General features: G+C 43.2%; 1 protein-coding gene across 2 annotated transcripts in view; it reads right to left on the minus strand.

Annotated features, from left to right (window-relative positions):
* Positions 1-3,205: 3,205 nt before the first annotated feature.
* Positions 3,206-18,841, minus strand: part of LOC308329713 (guanine nucleotide-binding protein G(s) subunit alpha-like) — a 41,810-nt gene continuing 26,174 nt past the window's right edge. Inside the window, exons 7-13 of one of the 2 annotated variants that reach the window (XM_080784210.1) lie at positions 11,514-11,568; positions 10,633-10,706; positions 9,365-9,423; positions 8,732-8,852; positions 6,715-6,845; positions 6,444-6,511; positions 3,206-5,772 (exon numbers count right to left, since the gene is read on the minus strand). In XM_080784210.1, the coding sequence (XP_080640336.1) occupies positions 5,626-5,772; positions 6,444-6,511; positions 6,715-6,845; positions 8,732-8,852; positions 9,365-9,423; positions 10,633-10,706; positions 11,514-11,568 (655 nt within the window). In that variant the 3' untranslated portion in view covers positions 3,206-5,625. The remainder of the gene's footprint in view (positions 5,773-6,443; positions 6,512-6,714; positions 6,846-8,731; positions 8,853-9,364; positions 9,424-10,632; positions 10,707-11,513; positions 11,569-18,841) is intronic. The other variant, XM_080784211.1, reaches the window with a different exon arrangement.

An 18,841-nucleotide genomic window follows, 5' to 3' on the forward strand; every position in this document is an offset into this window, starting at 1 on the left:
GCATTAACGTGCGAGTGAGAGAGTGGGAGGATGAAAGGGAAAAAAAGGTGCTAGAAGTGCTGTACTGCTGTGTGCATGGGTCCTATATTATACAGACACAATGTTTTGTTTGGGGTGTCACAGCACCAAATCCTTGTATGAAACTTAATTCCTAACTGTTTACCAATGATGGTTTAATTGAAAGTGACATTGAACCAAGTGTTACAACCTGAATTGCACATCTAGATTTCTATCTCGATTTATTTCAAGGCATACCCCAGTGCAGGCATGTCAAGTCCCCACAGACTCTTTCCTAAAATGTATTATTTATCCGATATAAACCTAACATATCACATAGGCCTATATAAATTACATACACCTACGTATATACTAGGCTGTGTAATATGTTGTGACAGGATATAATAGGCTATATGCAGCTATAGCAGTGCTAGGTTGTATATGTTGTAACTGGGGAGGATGCAGCATAGGTAGGCTATACAGGCTGTGTATGTTTGTCTGCTGTTGCTAGTGAGAAAGGATACAGTGTACACTACATTATGTGGCTCCTGGTCAGCTCACTTTCTTTCTACCTTGCTTATGGTGTCTCTCGTCCACACAAGCCAGGGCGATGATGAGCCCCAGGCTCAGCTTCTTCTCAGCCCAGAGTCCATTCTCCTGTGACATGCTGTGAATGCTGGACCCTAGAGCCTGCCCTAAATCAGTGACCACTGCAGCTGTACTAACATCCAAGGCTGAGTGAGAAGATGGTAGACAGGAGAATACTGGCCATGGCTAACCAGATGTATGGAGGATAGAGATGACTGGAGACGCCACTGGAGGGCTCATCATGAACTAGAGAGAGAGCCGGAAGCTCTATCTCTCTATCCATGGGTTCCAAAGTTTGACCCTGGCATCGCTTGCACTGATGACTCAAGTAGAAGACAGCTCAAGGTAGGAACTTTGTTTTTTGTATTTTTGAGTGGCGCTAGCTAGCTACTCCTATATGCAGCAATGTGTGTATGTGCATGTATGTCTGTCTCTGTGTCTGTATACGTCTAAGCACGGAAATACCGTTTTTTCACCACCAAGTGTCACTGTTGCGCAGCCTAGCGCACACGTACAAGTAATGTACAGCACCACTCAGTTCAGACGGGTCTGATATTTGCTTCTTTGCTGCTGAGCCCTGTGTTGTGTGCTCTGTGCTGTGTATACTCGTGTGATTCAAGGGGGTGTACTATTATTACTGCCATTTTGGGCCCAATGACTGGGTGGCAATGAAACAGGTTTTGGGCTTTATAACAGCCATCAATTTCAAATGTTAATTTTCAATTGAAGACTGTGTGGTGTGGTTGCTGAGGTTCGTTGTGAGATGTTGTGACAGCGGTGGCTGAGTAAAGAATGTCTCTATGTAGATCTGATCTCTCTCTCTCTCTCTCTCTCTGTGAATATCTATCAACTGCTTTGCAATTTGTGACTTGTCATTGATCGTGGATTGGCTTATAGTTTCTGTTGCCCCCATGATTGATTTGCAACAGTTGTGAAACTGGCCTCTCAATTAACTCCACAGACAGATGTGTGGAGTCCCCTCCCCCTATGGAGTTTCAACCAATGGTATTGCAGGTGGTCCCTGTCCATGCATTCAGAAAATCACATATATATATATTTTTTTTTGTTAAAATAAGTAATCTATTCCTTTTTTTAGCCCCTCCAATGCATGGCTTTTTGAAGATTATGTCATATGGCAGCCACATCTACATGATTATCAATGTTTGTTTGGAGCACTTATGAGTGACGTAAATTGTCTGTGGACTTTGAGGATATTACATTGTTTGTGAAGTCTATGGACTTTAATGTTTGTTTGGAGACAGCAAAGTCTATGGACTTTAATGCTTGTTTAGAGACTTTAATGTTAAAGACGTCATGTGGCCGATATAAATCCAGTGGGTTCCCCACAACTGTGATTTACTTTTATTCGCTACTATATACTTAAATAGTTGATGCATTCAAATGTGGCTGTATCCAACAAACATGTTGTGCCTTTGAAAACTATAGATTTGTTTTGTCCAGCTCATGAATGTAGCCTGTGATTACTTAGTGAGTAACAAGGAAGAAAAACACGAATCATTCTTAACCCATGGGATGGTGCATGAACCCCCACCACTATTGTGTCAAGTGGACCCACCCCCAACACAATCGTGGTAGTCCCCAGGTTCTTAGTCTGGTCAGGATGGTGGTCCCTGGGTCAAAATCAGTTGAAAACCCCTGATGTACGGCAATGTACAGATTTTTTCACGAATAGGAAATAGCCCATCTACAAGCTCACAACATGAGCGTGCATGCATGCGACCCGTGCGTGTGTGTGCGCGTGCGTTTACAAAACATTCCGACTCTCTGGACCTAAATATGTGGCATCGTCAGACTCTAGTCACTGCCATGATATATCCTCAGCCTCAGGTGAACATCAAGTGGTTCTCAAACGTTTCATTTGAAGGACCCCAATAACGTGTACATCTATTCTGTACACTCTGAGTGAAAGTGACTACGCAGTCCTGTAACGAACTCAAGGAACCCACTTTTAAACCCATTCAAACCAGGAAAGCGTCTGTGTCATTTTAGATTTATGGCTATTCAAAAATAGCAGATGTACAAGCTCACAGCGAGTCGACTTCATGCCGCACATCTGCTATTTTTTTCTTTTATATTTTTTATCCCACGATTTTGTAACCCATTTTTCACCCCTGTGTCAATCATCTAATATTTGCTCATCTGCTATTTTCTTTTATAGTGGTTCAGAAGGCATTTGTAGAATGGGCCTCAGGTCTTACAGATGGACTGCTGTGATTTTTGTACTTTTTCTGTTTCGTATGTACGTAGGTGTGGTTAGAATATTTAAATATGTCTTCCCTGTGTATTTTTGGTTTCTTCTTGAAAGCTGAAAGCATTTGACTCAAAAGGCCCAATCGAAATACACAGCGTTAGTGACATCACAATATCATCCCCTCCCATAACCCCACCCTCTTTATCATACAACAGCTGTGGGTTCAAGTTCAAGTGGATCACCACCACCTGAAAACCAGGCATACTTAATGAACTCATGGGTGTGGCCACATAAAAACATAATTTTAACACTTCCTGTACAGTTTCTCCTAGTATAATCATAGTACCTGATGATGGTGTTTTAGGGGTGGAAAGAATCACGGCATTCCATCTTTAATGGGTTAAGAACCACTGATCTGAGTGTGAGCCTGGAGCAACAGTAAGGAATGAACACATACATGTTTCCTTTTTTTAAGCAAAAAAGAATTTGGTTTATGTAGAAACAAGCATTGTTTTGCAATTTGTTATTTCCCTCTGCTTTAAAAGAGTTTAATCTAAAATAATAATAATAATAATAATAAAAAGAAGACAGATAAAGTTAGAAAGAAAATTATACCCATTCCTTTGTGCCCTGATTCCACCCACTCCATCTGAAAATGTACGCAAGACCCGGGGAAGAGCTCACAAAGGAGACAGATTTAAGTGTACAGTGCATATATATATAAAATATGAAATATATTTTATATATATTAAATTGTGTTAGGATTTAATATCTCACTACACAGCATTAAGGTGGCATGTCCGATTGCCCCCCCCCCCCCATCTTTATATAAACCATAGGAGAGATAAAGCAGAACAAAATGAATCAACAGACAAAGAGTGTGGGAGAATGGAAACTAAGTAATCATGTCTTCCCCCTGGGCCCCACTAGGGGTCTCCCTCTCCCCCTCACTTCGGGGAGGGGAGTGAGTGAGTAAGCATAGACGAGGTGGTGGGAGAGACCAGCCTATAGCCATACAGCGCAGTGAAACATAACTTAGGCTATACATATTAGCTCTTTTTTTCTTTTTTCTTTTTTTACACGTACAGTCGTGATCAAGGCACAGGGATCTTCTACAAGTTCATTTTTTTTCTTCAATAAAGTTGTACAAAATAATACATTTTACAGTCTGTACAAGAATAATAGTCCAGCATTAAAATAATAAAAGACAGACGTATTTTGAAAGCCGGGAGGGGAGTAGTCAGGGGAGTGGGGAACACCATGAGAGTCGCACCAAAGACAGACTGACCATCTACAAGCCAGGGCTTGTAGATCAGCTATCTTTGGTGCGCAACATGGGGGTTGATGAAGGCCTGTGTGTGTGTGTGTGTGTGTGTGTGTGTGTGTGTGTGTGTGTGTGTGTGTGTGTGTGTGTGTGTGTGTGTGTGTGTGTGTGTGTGTGTGTGTGTGTGTGTGTGTGTGTGTGTGTGTGTGTGTGTGCGCGCGAGTGAGAGTGAGAGTGAGAGTGTGCAAATGTGTGTTTCCAGGTTAAATAATGCTGTCCCTGTCCATAACATCTCGATGCGATTAAGGTCCAGTCTTTCGCTTCATTCTTGCTTTTTGTTTCATATTTGTCCTTTCACCTTTAGTCCTGGTTCCATTAAAGGCTCGTTAAATCGCCATATGATCGACGGTTTACCGTTCACGATGTCTTCTAGCGGGGGGAGGGGCCACAACAGGAAGGGGGAGGGGCTTGCATGGTGCACAGCGGCAGATCACACACGGTGTTCACAGACGCACACAAAATGGAGAAAACTTAAAACGTAAAGGTTGAATTGTGTTAACAGGAATATATAATATTTATATTTATATATATACATATTTATATACACACATATATAAATATCTATATATATATATAGCTCGTACTTATTTTTCTTTATTTATTTGCACTGCATGAAGTTTACTGGTATGCACGAATTTATGCATCGTCTTTTTTTTCTCTTTTTTTTCCTCCTTTCCCCTCCTCGATGGTTTCTTGAAGAGCTGGGTCATGTGACAGGTCTTGTGTTTGGGGTCACGCTCACTTCCACATGGAGCCGTCAGTCAGTCTGTCTTTCCGTCCGTCCGTCCGTTTGTCCCCAGGGTGGAAAAAGGCTCACAGCCGTCCTCTGTTACTGATTACATTCCTCTTCCATCCTCCTCAGCGTGTCCATGGTTCTCGCGCTTCCCTTCCACTGGGTTCATCTCTGGCACATTGTGCATGAATCTCTCTCCCCCTCCTGAACTTCAAACTCAATAACTTCACAGACTCCTGAAGTTATCTCGGAGTCAGAGCCTCAACAACGCACTTGTATAAATTCAGCTTTCCAGAACCATAAAAACAGTAGATGATGTGTGTGTCTGCATCTGTGGTGTGAGAAACTGAAACATTATGAAGTAAGGGCTCTTATGTACCTGCAAGTGGCTGTGTTTGTATATTTTCATTATTTTGTGTATGAGAGAGAGAGAGAGGGAGAGGCAGATTGCCTGAACTCAACTGTAGAAATGGCTCCAGTCCTGACCCTGGTCCTGGGTCCCAAAGTGTGTCCGTTGACATTGCAGCAGTCATGGCTAATAGTTATCGTAGATGATGTTGCAAATTTTATCTTTAAAGTTGTTGATTCACGACTCCGAGTCTTGCTGTCGGCTCGCTCTGGGACGTGTGGGGGGTGAGACGGGGTTTGGGTGGGTAATGGATTAACTGGTCATGAGGGTAACATAGGTGTAGGCAGACAGCATTGGGGTGGTGGTGGTGGTTGGAGGGGGGGGGGGGCTTGGTTGGAGAAAGTGTCCCATCCCACTTCCCATCACAAAAGCTCGTACTGCCGTAGGTGCATCCTCTGGATGATGTCCCGACAGTCGTTGAAGACACGCCGGATGTTTTCCGTGTCGACGGCACAGGTGAAGTGAGGGTAACAGTAGTGTCTTCCATCCCCGCTGGCCGTGCTGATCCTCTGCATTGGACACGAGACAGGAGACAAAGTACAGTTAGGACCGATTAGGACTCGGCTGTTCGCCCAGAAAAGAAACAAAGTATAGATGGCAGAACAACAAACACAGTCACAGTATCCCGCCTCAAAAAGCACAAGAGAGTACGTACGCAAAACGGTATACACACAATATATCATTTTTTATATATTGTACCGGATGGATGCTGCCCAATGCAGAGCTGTGGACACCAAGTGTGCGACGTACTGAAAAAGAAGGGACTGCCGCACACTGTCTTCAAATGCAGTGAAGTACTTTATTAAGGAAACGGCAACAATTCGGCCTATATGACCTTCATCAGGCTATCTTGCGGTTTGAGCCATACGATGAAGTCTAAATCAGGCTTAGTCAAACATAATTTCAAATATTCTTCAGCCTTTAATTGAAAAGGATGGTGTACTATGTTACTGTAGCATATAATCCTACGGGCTGGGGATGACCCAACACTCAGCGGGAGGAGTAGGACGGAAGCTCTCTGTCCTCCCGGATACAACACTGCGGTGACAATAACACAGAAATGTGTGTGGGGTGGAAATAATTGGCGTAACGACTAAATTGGGGAGAAAAAAGAACACAACCCCGCCCTTCCCCCCCATAAAAGTAAAAAAGAGAGACAAAAAGAATGGTGCACACATACCAGAAACTCATCCCGTATGAAGTACTTTGCCCTTGTGACGCGGGGGTCTTCTCCTGGCTCTGGTATTGCTGTTGTAGAAGAGTAGAAAATGTTTTTACAGCATATCGTAAGAGCTGCAGTGATTTGCACACCGTTTCGTGCAATGAAAATAGCACGACAATAATAATAGCTAAGTATCCAAAGTACACTTGACATGCCATAACATGTGATAACACAAAGATCTAAACGGATGTGAACTGGAAATCACGTATCAACCATTATAATGACTTACCATCGTCAGGTGTAGTGTAGCGTGCAAACTCGGGGAAATACTCCTCAATTTTAGATTTCCCTGCCAGGACCTTCTCTGCCAGCAGGTCCTGCTTATTCAGGAAGAGGATTACCGAAATGGTCCGTAGCCATCTGCGGGTGAGCACAAAGGGTCAGGTTAGAGCCTTGTTTCTGGAACCTTGCCTGAATCAAAATGGGCCACAGGCTTATTGTTGTTGAGCCCCGACACGTTTACAATAGAAACCTGTTTGAATAAACATACTGTAGGCCAAGGGGGTTGACGCTCTAAATTAACTTATTTAAATAGAACTTTATAAATTATCATTTTAATTATAATTATAATTATATTATTTAGTGTCCGGGTAGCTCAGTCGGTAGAGCTCTCGCCTTTGGACCACAAATTCATGGGTTTGAACCCGGGCACCGCCAACTCAGCGAATGAGTGGCACGGCTTGGTGCAGCAAGTCGTGTGGGAAGTACTGGGAGTTGTGATGGTAGGTGTTGCGCTGCACCTCAGCACTCCATCTCCCAGGGGTCTAGCATTGTAACAGGGATAGACTCCATCTCCCAGGGGTCTAGCATTGTAACGGGGATAGACTCCATCTCCCAGGGGTCTAGCATTGTAACGGGGATAGACTACATATCCCAGGGGTCTAGCATTGTAACGGGGATAGACTCCATCTCCCAGGGGTCTAGCATTGTAACGGGGATAGACTCCATCTCCCAGGGGTCTAGCATTGTAACGGGGATAGACTCCATCTCCCAGGGGTCTAGCATTGTAACGGGGATAGACTACATATCCCAGGGGTCTAGCGCATTGTAACGGGGATAGACTCCATCTCCCAGGGGTCTAGCATTGTAACGGGGATAGACTACATATCCCAGGGGTCTAGCGCATTGTAACGGGGATAGACTCCATCTCCCAGGGGTCTATAGCATTGTAACGGGGATAGACTACATATCCCAGGGGTCTAGCATTGTAACAGGGATAGACTCCATCTCCCAGGGGTCTAGCATTGTAACAGGGATAGACTCCATCTCCCAGGGGTCTAGCATTGTAACGGGGATAGACTACATATCCCAGGGGTTTAGCATTGTAACTGGGATAGACTCCATCTCCCAGGGGTCTAGCATTGTAACAGGGATAGACTCCATATCCCAGGGGTCTTGCATTGTAACAGGGATAGACTCCATCTCCCAGGGGTCTAGCATTGTAACGGGGATAGACTCCATATCCCAGGGGTCTAGCATTGTAACGGGGATAGACTCCCACGTGTTACCGACTGATACCGACAATAAAGCCACTCCCGAGTATAGGACTTACTTATAAATTATTAATTAAAAATGAGTGAAATAATAATATCCCTATGGTTCAGTCAGATAACTCAGTCAGATAACTCACAAATAGATTTAACCAATATTTATTGGTTGTAAGTGTGCATATAATATTTTATTTTGGTGTTCGGCTCTGCTACATTTCTCTCCCTGCTCGGCACAATTAAACACCATCATTAAACATAAAGAGCAGGGAGATAGATAATTATTATACAATAACAACCCCACATGGGGAACAGAAATAGCAGAGCCCACCGGTGGTGCTGGGGTGGCGGTGGGAGCAAACATCATATACGTAACAACAAACAGGAAGTATGCGCCCTTGAGCATAGCATGAAGCCACTCGAGGATATCTGACTGAACTAACTCCGCAAGCTACCTATAATTTATGAACAACAGCAGGCCCTCACATCATGGTATCATTATGACATTTCGTTTTGTAACTGGTTTGTGATCCGGTTGGGCCAAGCGCTTTATGCTGAATTAACGGCAGCAATATTTGGCTGTCTGAGAAAGCGGCAAAGTTTCAATGCATTGTCTATATAGAGAGAAGAGACCTGCGTTTACCCCACTGGGTAGGAGGCAGAGCCAGCAAAAATTAAGAGCAGCAAAAATTGAGAAAAGTTACACTTTTGCCACTGCCGCCCTGCGGCGAGACAAGAGCGACAGCAGGCGCAACACACCTGTTGTTCCAGATGTTCTTGAAGAGGTTGAGGGCTTCCTGCAGCCTGTTGGTCTGATTGTCTTCTCTGATCACCATGTTATAGCTGCTACTGGCCACCACGAAGATGATGGCGGTCACATCTATGTTGTGCACACACACACACACACACACACACACACACACACACACACACACACACACACACACACACACACACACACACCCACACACACACACAAACGTATGAACACAATACATCAGCATCAACTCATTAAGACCTGAGGTCCATCCTACAAATGTCTTCTATAAATCCGTTTTCTGAAAAAACTTATGTCTCTACTGTATATCAGTGGTGCTCAAACCTTTTCATGTCCATGATCCCCAAAATTATATGGATTTGGCCATGGACCCCCATCTCAAAATATTTTGTTCCGGCCAGGAGCAAATACTTGAGTTAAAAATGCTTTCCCGGTTCTAATGGGTTAACATAGTATTAACATGATCAATTCAAACAATTTGCAAAACCACCACAAAACGTAATAGATACGTCTTGTTGGTTTGCTGCTCATAATTTATTTAAATGTATGTATTATTTAAATAGCCCAGAGCATCAGGACAGTGAACTAGCATATCGTAGGTTAGCACTCCATACCGTTAAAGCACTGGATCCACTTCCGACGCTCATCCCTCTGACCGCCAACGTCAAACATACTGTGTTTAAACAAAAGTTATAAGAATACAGTCAGGCAAAGTGAGAAGTTATTTCTAATTTATAGTCTTCGTATTTCGTACATTGCTTATTATCTACAAGATCACGTTGTGGCAACGTGACACATTGAGTTTGAAGATGAGCTATATATTTCCCAGTCTAAATCAGGCTTATTATGCTCTTAGTGGCGTAAGATACACTGGCCATGATTCAGAACGCCATCATCTTATCTCTGCCTGAGATATAGAGAAGGAACAGATCTGTAATGAACACACGTGGGACTGATTACGTATTATTTGCAGGAATGCTACATGTTTTCTATATCAAAAAGTCATACTTTTTTACTGCGTGGCTACTCAGTGGTGAACCGTCTCTAGAAAAGTGTCTGTCTGTGTGCATCTGTTGTATCTTGTGTCAAACCAAACCGCTGGAGGGATATGCACCAACATTCTTTAACTTAAATGTTACTAGAGCGGTGCCTGTTGGGCACTGGCCTACTTGGAACGATGCAAGTTGGAAATGAATGCCCCCACCCAGTTATTATGGCTGTGTCCCTTTTATGCCCAAATATGGTCAGAACAACATTGTGATGTCAGAACAGGCCAGCTCCATATATGGAGATATGGGGGTGATCAGGTCCAGAGCCCGGGCAGAGGTTCTGTGATGGTTCTGGACATCCGGCTGTCCGACTGCCCTCCCTGTGAGGGTGTGGAACGCGTGTGTCGAATTCGAAGTTGGTGGGAGGAACGGTTTTCGAGTTTGAGTGGATTACAGACTTGCGTACACAACACGTACACAGCAGACGTGGTGCATTTATAGATAGATAATGGAAGTCAAAGGGGCTGTGATCAGGCTGAAACCTTGACCAAATGACATCATAGAATATAGATGATGGGGCCATATGGCAGCCAAGTCTGTGGACTTTTTCAATGTTTGTTTAGAGCACTAAACGTGATGTCATGTGCCAGCCAAGTCTATGGACTTGTTCAATGTTTGTTTGGAGCACTAAACGTAATGTCATGTGGCAGCCAAGTCTATGCACTTTTAAAGTTTGTTTAAAGGAGTGAGGCGCCCCTTTCTTCACAATACTGCTGTGAATAATGCTGAAATATCCCTGAACAACTAAAAACGCAGGAGCTATCTCTTTTTTGAGGTGTCCAGGGCTGACTGATGACCATATCGGCAATGGGCAAACGACAACAACAACTCACTGGAAATTGACTTTGTCTATTTGAAATCTCGTCTCGAAGATCCCAGATGTCAGCACTCTGCATCTCAACAGGTCCTGAAAAGACAAGAAGAGAGGGAACGGGAGGAACGTCAGACGGAGAGAAGAAACAGAAAGGAGGGAGAGGGTTACAGATGGACGAGACAGCAGAGAGTAGGAGGACCAGGAGAGATTAAAAAGGAGGGAGGAGACGGGAGGGATGGAAGAGGGTGATACATGATAAGGGATTCAAGGCAGGGAAGGAAAGGAAATACACTTGAATCAAATGAGCATTTTGTCATTGTCATGTAGAAAACGTGTGTGTGTGTGTGTGTGTGTGTGTGTGTGTGTGTGTACAAAACCGTTCCTTTTTTTATATAGTGAAATGACATGAGTTTGTAGATTTGCTATTTTCACTACTTTTGACACTCTTGTTTGACTAAGTACAGAATTCATTTATGAAAAAACATAAAAAGTTGATAGGACGTTTCTGCCCGACAAGCGTTGATTTGCGTTGAACCATGCAATGACCTATGACATTCCTGTAAGGCATCAAACATTACTCAGCACAATGTAGGTTATGTTAGATAATATCTAACATAGCAAATGATGTCATGTTAGTTTAACTGTTTGCGGGGTCCATTTGGTTTCAATTGTACGGAACCGTTAAAGGTCAGTTTGGTTCCTAACTATCAATCATTTGTCAGGGAATCCCAAGACCACCGAGGGTCACCGGACCGCACGTTGACAACCAGTGGTGTGTACAGTAAGGTGGTGTGTACAGTAAGGTGGTGTGTACAGTAAGGTGCTTCCACACACATGCTAAAGTATGTACAGTAGGTGTGTATTTTATATATATAGTGTGTAAAACAAGTCAAACGGTACCTGATCTGTGGGTGTGTAGTCATTCAGCTTGACCACATCGATCCTGTCTAAGAAGCTGCAGAAGGAAGAGAAAAATAAGAGACAAAATAAGAGACACGACAACACAATATATAGATAGAATTTAACAAAACAAATAGTGTATATCGGAGATATATGCATCGATTTGTAATTGTGTCGCAGGGACCCAATCCAACCCTTGATGCGGAGTGCCAAGCAGGGAGGCACTGGGTCCCATTTTCTATAGTCTTTGATATGACCCGACCGGGGAATCAAACCCCCGACATCCCAATCTCAGGGCGGACACTCTAACCACAAGGCCACTGAGCAGCGAATATATACATGTGACAAATACCACAAAGGCATGCACACCAGATTCATTCATTCAATTCATTCGTTCCTTATGAACTGAAACTGAACTCCCCCTGTAGGCTTAACAGAGCTGTTCCCTGCTTCACTCATGTATTACTTGGTGAGGAAGGATAGAATGTCACACATGCATTTCTTGAGCGCGCACAAAACATCCACCAGCAGAGGGCGTGTGTTTTAATTGAGAGTGCTGATCGGAGACGAGGTGGTCTGAGTCACCAGCAGCCTTCTGCCCTGTCAGACTAACTGGAAGAGCCAGTCAATGGAACCGCTGTAGTATAGTACTTACACAGGAGGAGGTGTGTGTGTGTGTGTGTGTGTGTGTGTGTGTGTGTGTGTGTGTGTGTGTGTGTGTGTGTGTGTGTGTGTGTGTGTGTGTGTGTGTGTGTGTGTGTGTGTGTGTGTGTGTGTGTGTGTGTGTGTGTGTGTGTGTGTGTGTGTGTGTGTGTGTGTGTGTGTGTGTGTGTGTGTGTGTGTGTGTGTGTGTGTGTGTGTGTGTGTGTGCGCGCGCGCGTGCGTGTCTGTGCGTTTGTTATACTACAGTCAGATTGACGGACCACATACCTTAGTCAGTAGGCTACTGAATGTGTATACGTTTTGGCAATGCACTGACCTACATTCACGCTGTGGTGTGGGGGATTTATGAATTTATAATTGATTTTAAATGTACCTTTCCCATAATAAGAGCAGCTGCCGTATGCTTATTATTTCTCATACAATGAGCCGTGGAACTCAACATTTCACAGTAAACTCCGGGAGTGTTTGTTTTAGCCTGAAAGTGGTCCATTTAGGTCCAGTTATAATATGTCGGGTGGAAACCTTGTATATCCTAAACCGTTCCTTTTTTATTATTGTTTAAAAAACATTTAAAAACTGAGACGTGTTGTGAGCTTGTAGATCTGCTATTTTCACTACACTTTTGTGTGACACCCTTGTACAGTTGAGTATGATGAAGTCTATAGGCTACTGAGAGGAATAATTGCTATAGTTTTTGTTTAGTAACAGGTTAAGTTATTACCCCCCCCCCCGCTAATTTCTTTTGTTTAATCACTTCCAACATCACTTGTTCAAAAATAAAAAGGATATTTACTTGTGAACTATAAAAACACTGTTTGAGAACCACTGCTATGGACTGTTCATGCTATACAAGTGAGTAGAAGCCTCTGAGGTGAATTGTTATTGAGTGACTTTTTAGAGTCACTACATTTTTGTGTGTGCGTGCGTGCGTTCAGGGCCTACAGTCATCGGTTAGGGCAACTTGCCACAGGATAGTGTGCGACGGGCCTTGCCTCATGATTGACGCTGAATTAGGCCTGTGGGCCGAAACATCTGCATGTTCTGCTGCTGCTGGTATTCCTTTCTATAGTCCATTTGTACCAGAACCATCAACCATGTATACTGTGAACTACTTGTCTGAGTCCTTGCTTCTCTCTTTTTCAACGGCCTTGCCTCACAGCATAGCGCCACACACGCACACACACGCGCGCGTGCACAATTATGAGCATACGTATAGGTTTAAACATCTTTAACCACTTAAACCTTATATACTTCATTGCCCGGGGTCCCCCAGGGGTCCACACTTGGCCCCCCTCATTTAGTCCCTCTGATCTGCTATTTTCGCGGAACGTTTGGCTATTTTTTGCAGAATGGTTGCGTATTACAGCGGTTCCCAATCCTTTCTGGATCATGGCCCACTGGAGAAATGTCCAAGCTCTCGCGGCCCACCCGTCAGAGCACTTCTTTTCACTGCCGTGTTAAGTGGTCTTATACGCTTTATGAGTTCCTTAAGTTGTATAAGTTCCTTACGTTTTTATCACAATGAGGTTTTAAAAGAAAACCTACCACGAAGGTTTTCTTTTTTTTACATTCATTTCTTTAATATATTAATGTTACTAGTGTTATTAGCATTTGCAATTATTTGAGGGCCCATTTTGCGCCATCGTCACGGCCCAGCGCCAGTGGGCCGCCGGCCCCACAGGTTGAGAACCATCGGCCTATATTATGACATGGCCAAAAATAGGGCGGCTGTAAGGGTTCATGTGGTCGAACATCCAGGCCGTGTCTTTGCGGTCCTTTTCAGATCAAATAAAAAAGGCCACATGATGTGAAAACAACGGGAGTGGCTCCGCTCTGGCACTGGGTAGAACGGAATGAGCTGAAGTCAGGCCACCCAGAGGAATTAGGTGATTATCTGGTTAGTTACCGTGGCAGGCAAGTCTCCCCGCCCTGCGTGCACTGCACTGTAGCAGCACATTATGGATAACATTAGCAACTCTACTGGCTAATTACTTTTAAAAAGGGGTGCAACAGTAAATCTATTATAAACAAATAATGTAAAAGATATTAAACATGTATGCCTATTTGGGGCTTTTTGCTTATAGGCGAAAAGCTACAGGAAACGAGTGATGACTGATTAGGCATAGGGCCTAAATGGAAACAAGACCGCAAGGACTTTTTGTGGTGCTATCCCTTTTGGACTGACTGTACTGTACTGTACTGTACTGTACTGTACTGTACTGTACTTTGGTGCTGTTTATTGGACTGAGTGTTTGACTGTACTGTACTGTACTCTGGTGCTGTTTATTGGACTGAGTGTTTGACTGTACTGTACTGTACTGTACTGTACTGTACTGTACTGTACTTTGGTGCTGTTTATTGGACTGAGTGTTTGACTGTACTGTACTGTACTCTGGTGCTGTTTATTGCGACCAGAGGTCGCAGATAACTATGAAACCTTGCGTTTTCGACACCTAACCCACAATCCCGTCACTCCGACACGTCACCTAACTCAAAATCCCCGTCGCTCACCCCAGGCAAACCCCCAGGTCATCGTGACATCATTGTGACATCACGTGTAAATAGGCATAGACATACAGTAGGCATTCCCAGCTGATACCCTAATACGATCCCTGTTATGCCCATATATGGAGATCCCTGACTGATCAATATTAAGCCCATATACACATACACATCAGCGTTGAATTAAGACATGCAATGCAGATTGCATTGTTGATGTTTTCTGACGTTTGAGCACATTAACAGAACATCTGTGCAACCGATGAAAACAACTTTGGCGAAAACTGCGACATATTCGTTTTTAAATATTTGTCAGGACTCATCGGGACACAGCTTGAAATCGGGTCTTGCCTGTCCTTCTATCCAATGGAGAAGCAGGATGCTGGCTAGTGGTTGTCTTGCCTGTCCTTCTATCCAATGGAGAAGCAGGATGCTGGCTAGTGGTTGTCTTGCCTGTCCTTCTATCCAATGGAGAAGCAGGATGCTGGCTAGTGGTTGTCTGCCTGCCCTTCTATCCAATGGAGAAGCAGGATGCTGGCTAGTGGTTGTCTGCCTGCCCTTCTATCCAATGGAGAAGCAGGATGCTGGCTAGTGGTTGTCTGCCTGTCCTTCTATCCAATGGAGAAGCAGGATGCTGGCTAGTGGTTGTCTGCCTGTCCTTCTATCCAATGGAGAAGCAGGATGCTGGCTAGTGGTTGTCTGCCTGCCCTTCTATCCAATGGAGAAGCAGGATGCTGGCTAGTGGTTGTCTGCCTGTCCTTCTATCCAATGGAGAAGCAGGATGCTGGCTAGTGGTTGTCTGCCTGTCCTTCTATCCAATGGAGAAGCAGGATGCTGGCTAGTGGTTGGTGGTGGGGGAAAAGGTATGCCGTGGTGTAAAGTACTTGAGTACAATGTTGTACTTTTACTTTACTTGAGTGATATACTTCTACTCCACTACAACCCAAATAGTGTAGTTTTTACTCTGCTACACTTATTTGAAAATCAATTACAAGTTAGTTTGCAGTTATATTCTTAACAGAGTTTTCTACACTGTGGTATGGCTACTTTTACTCGAGTAACAACTCCGTGAGTACCGGTACTTCTCCATCACTGAGAGTATGTAAGGCCCTCCGAGAGAAGACTGGGAATGTAGCAGGCTGGGGTGAAATGTGACAAGAGGGCTGCAGGTCACACACACTCTCTCTCTTTCTCTCTCTCTCTCACACACACACACACACACACACACACACACACACACTGAGGGAAACACACACACACACACACACTGAGGCCCCTTTTCCACCGGGGTTGAACCGGTTCGGTGTTTTTTCCCCCGTCTCATTTTGAACCAGTTCAGAGTGTTTCCACTGACAAATGAATTGTTCACAAACCAAAAATTTGGTTCGGAACTGAAACCAAAAATACTAATATTTTTCTTGCGCTGAACTGGGAACCAAAGTGGACGTGTCACTATTCTACAGGTTGGGAGATGCAGGTGTGATATAAACAATGGCAAAGGCAAGTAAAAATCACCATTAAAAAAAAAGAAAATAAAGGGGAAACTGTATCTGCTACAACTGTATTTGTCCTCCGTGAAATGGACAGTTTCGATCATATTCAACACATTGCTGGCCAATCGAATGTGGGGCAATTGGGGACTGATGCTGTTCCACAGGCGGGCGCCTAAAACTGGTGCTTAAAACTGGTGGAAACACAAGCCTGTTTGTGGCTGGTTCCATGAAAGCACCAAGGTCCCAAGAATCTAGAATGGAACTGGTTCTATTTCTTCTGGTGGAAAAGAGGCCTGAAAGGAACACAATGCTGGGCTGGACAGACAGACGGATGGAAGGACATTGGGCTGCAACTATTGATTATTTTTTCTTACTCATCAAATTAGTAAGTAATACTTCTGTAATAATGGTGAAAATAGCACATGTACAAGACAGACAGAGTGAGTCAGTCAGTCAGTCAGTCAGTCAGTCAAAAGAACCAGAGAATGCAATGGGAGAATTTAAGCAAGAAAAAGAGACTAAGGAATACACACGCACCACGTGTGAGTGCGTCAATAAATTAACTACATAAACCATAGTTTATACTTCATCGCACAACGGTACTTTACAAAAATGTAAAAACTTAAATCTACAAGCTCACACGTGTTCTGATTGATAAATCAATTAAATAGATATGAATACATATGTATATAGATTAACTGTTGCATCCCTAATCTGAACTATACGCCCATAAAAGAAACATGATTAAACAACCCGGAATCACAACATTCAGGGCAATAGAGCTAATAAGGAACCGGGCAGTGGAGCTAACATGGCAACCACTGACCACTGTCGACAGCCCAACCTGTGTTTATCTATGGCTCTGGTCTGGGTGGTGTGCCGACAGACCCAGCACAAACACGCGGCTCAATTTTTAGCAGTCCTCCCCTATTAATAGGAGCGTTGCCAATAATAACTCTTGCCTAGTAAGTTGAACTAAATAATAGTGGCTGCCCCAGAAACAGAGATGGTCTGGAGCTGTGTGTGTGTGTGTGTGTGTGTGTGTGTGTGTGTGTGTGTGTGTCACAGCTAGGGTTATTCTGGGGTGGCAGACAGGCTGACATAGCCCCTGTAAATACATACAGCACACTTGTCTGATGAATGGAAATAGCCTAGTATTTACAAGAGCTGAAAAAAGATCTATCCATATTATATCGTTGCTGTCGTGCGGAAACCTTTTATGTCCAAAACCGTTTCTTTTTTTTATTAATGCTTTAACATGTTTTAATAATGAAAATAGCTGATCTACAAACTGTAGATCTGCTATTTTCAATATTTTTGTGTGACACACTTTTTTTGAAATGTGGAATTAATTTACGGAAAAACATAGAATTGTTGAAATAATGGAGATATGAGGTTTCTGCCCGACAGCGATGATTTTAAACACTGGAGGAATTAAAATAGGCAGGGATGAGCAGCACACACAAACGCACCCAGACACAATACCAGGCAAATATACACACGCTCCTGTGATTTGTTTGACATAAAATGTTCCGTTGTCTAAATAAACTGTCCTTTCCAACCAAAGAAAGACGGTTCTATGTAATCAATCTAGGCTAATTTTAGAGAGGGATGAGGCCATTTTTTTTTTCATTCAAAACAAATTCAGGCTACGCTCTCCACACTTTTCCATTTCCAAAACTAAAGACTACTACAAAAAAACATTTGTTGTCAGTGGTTCTCAAACTTTCAAGGACCCCCAAAGTTCTATGCATTCGACCCCTGCATCTCAAATACATGTTGTGCCACGGACCCCCAACGAGAAGAAAGAAATGTTAGATTAAAAAAAAGAAATGCTATTTTTGAGCCAAAGTAACCAAAGTATAAAATATGATTAAAGTGGTTAAAATGATTGTGATGCTGTATTAACAATGCTCACTCCTCATGCATTGAAGGTCAGTCCATTGCTCTCACCAGGTTGGCAGAAGGAGAGCAGTGCCTATAGGATTACAGCTTGGGCAATTGGCACCGGGTGAAAAATGGGTTACAAAATTGTGGGATAAAAAACAAAGCACAGTGACATTATCAAACATAAATATCAAACGTATCCGAAGGTTTCCCAACAGTAAAATACACGTATTTATTTCAGTCTGACCAGAAGCAGGGATAAAAACGTATCCCCACCGGCCATAGAAAAACACATGAGACATGAGAGGACATGCAGAGGCTGCAGCGTGGCGTCGACAAACGGCGCATTGCCCAACAAAGCTGATAATGCATTCATCCTGTTAAAGACGCAGTGTTAGGGCGGATTACCCAGATTGTGAGATAGTATTTACCTCCAGCAACACTATAGGATTAGGCTACTCTGAACTGGTCCAAAGCCAGATTTAAACTCAACACATCGGCTAACCGGAAACCTTTCTGGGCACCTTTTTATTTTATATTATATGTTTAATTTATAAATGAGGGGCCAAATACATATAACATATTTTATTTCTACAAATATTTTACTGCTACAAAACCTGCAAATTTAGGTCTGATAATGATGTATCGTGCATGTTCAAAATCAAATCACATTAATATACTTTATTATTTGACATTATTTCCAACCTTTTTCCAAAGCATACATTTATTCTACTTTTTGACATTTTAAAAACATCACATTTTAACATTGAGGTGCCCACTGTATCC

Source organism: Protomyctophum bolini, assembly GCF_963924005.1.
Source record: "Protomyctophum bolini genome assembly, chromosome: 2".
Taxonomy (NCBI): domain Eukaryota; kingdom Metazoa; phylum Chordata; class Actinopteri; order Myctophiformes; family Myctophidae; genus Protomyctophum; species Protomyctophum bolini.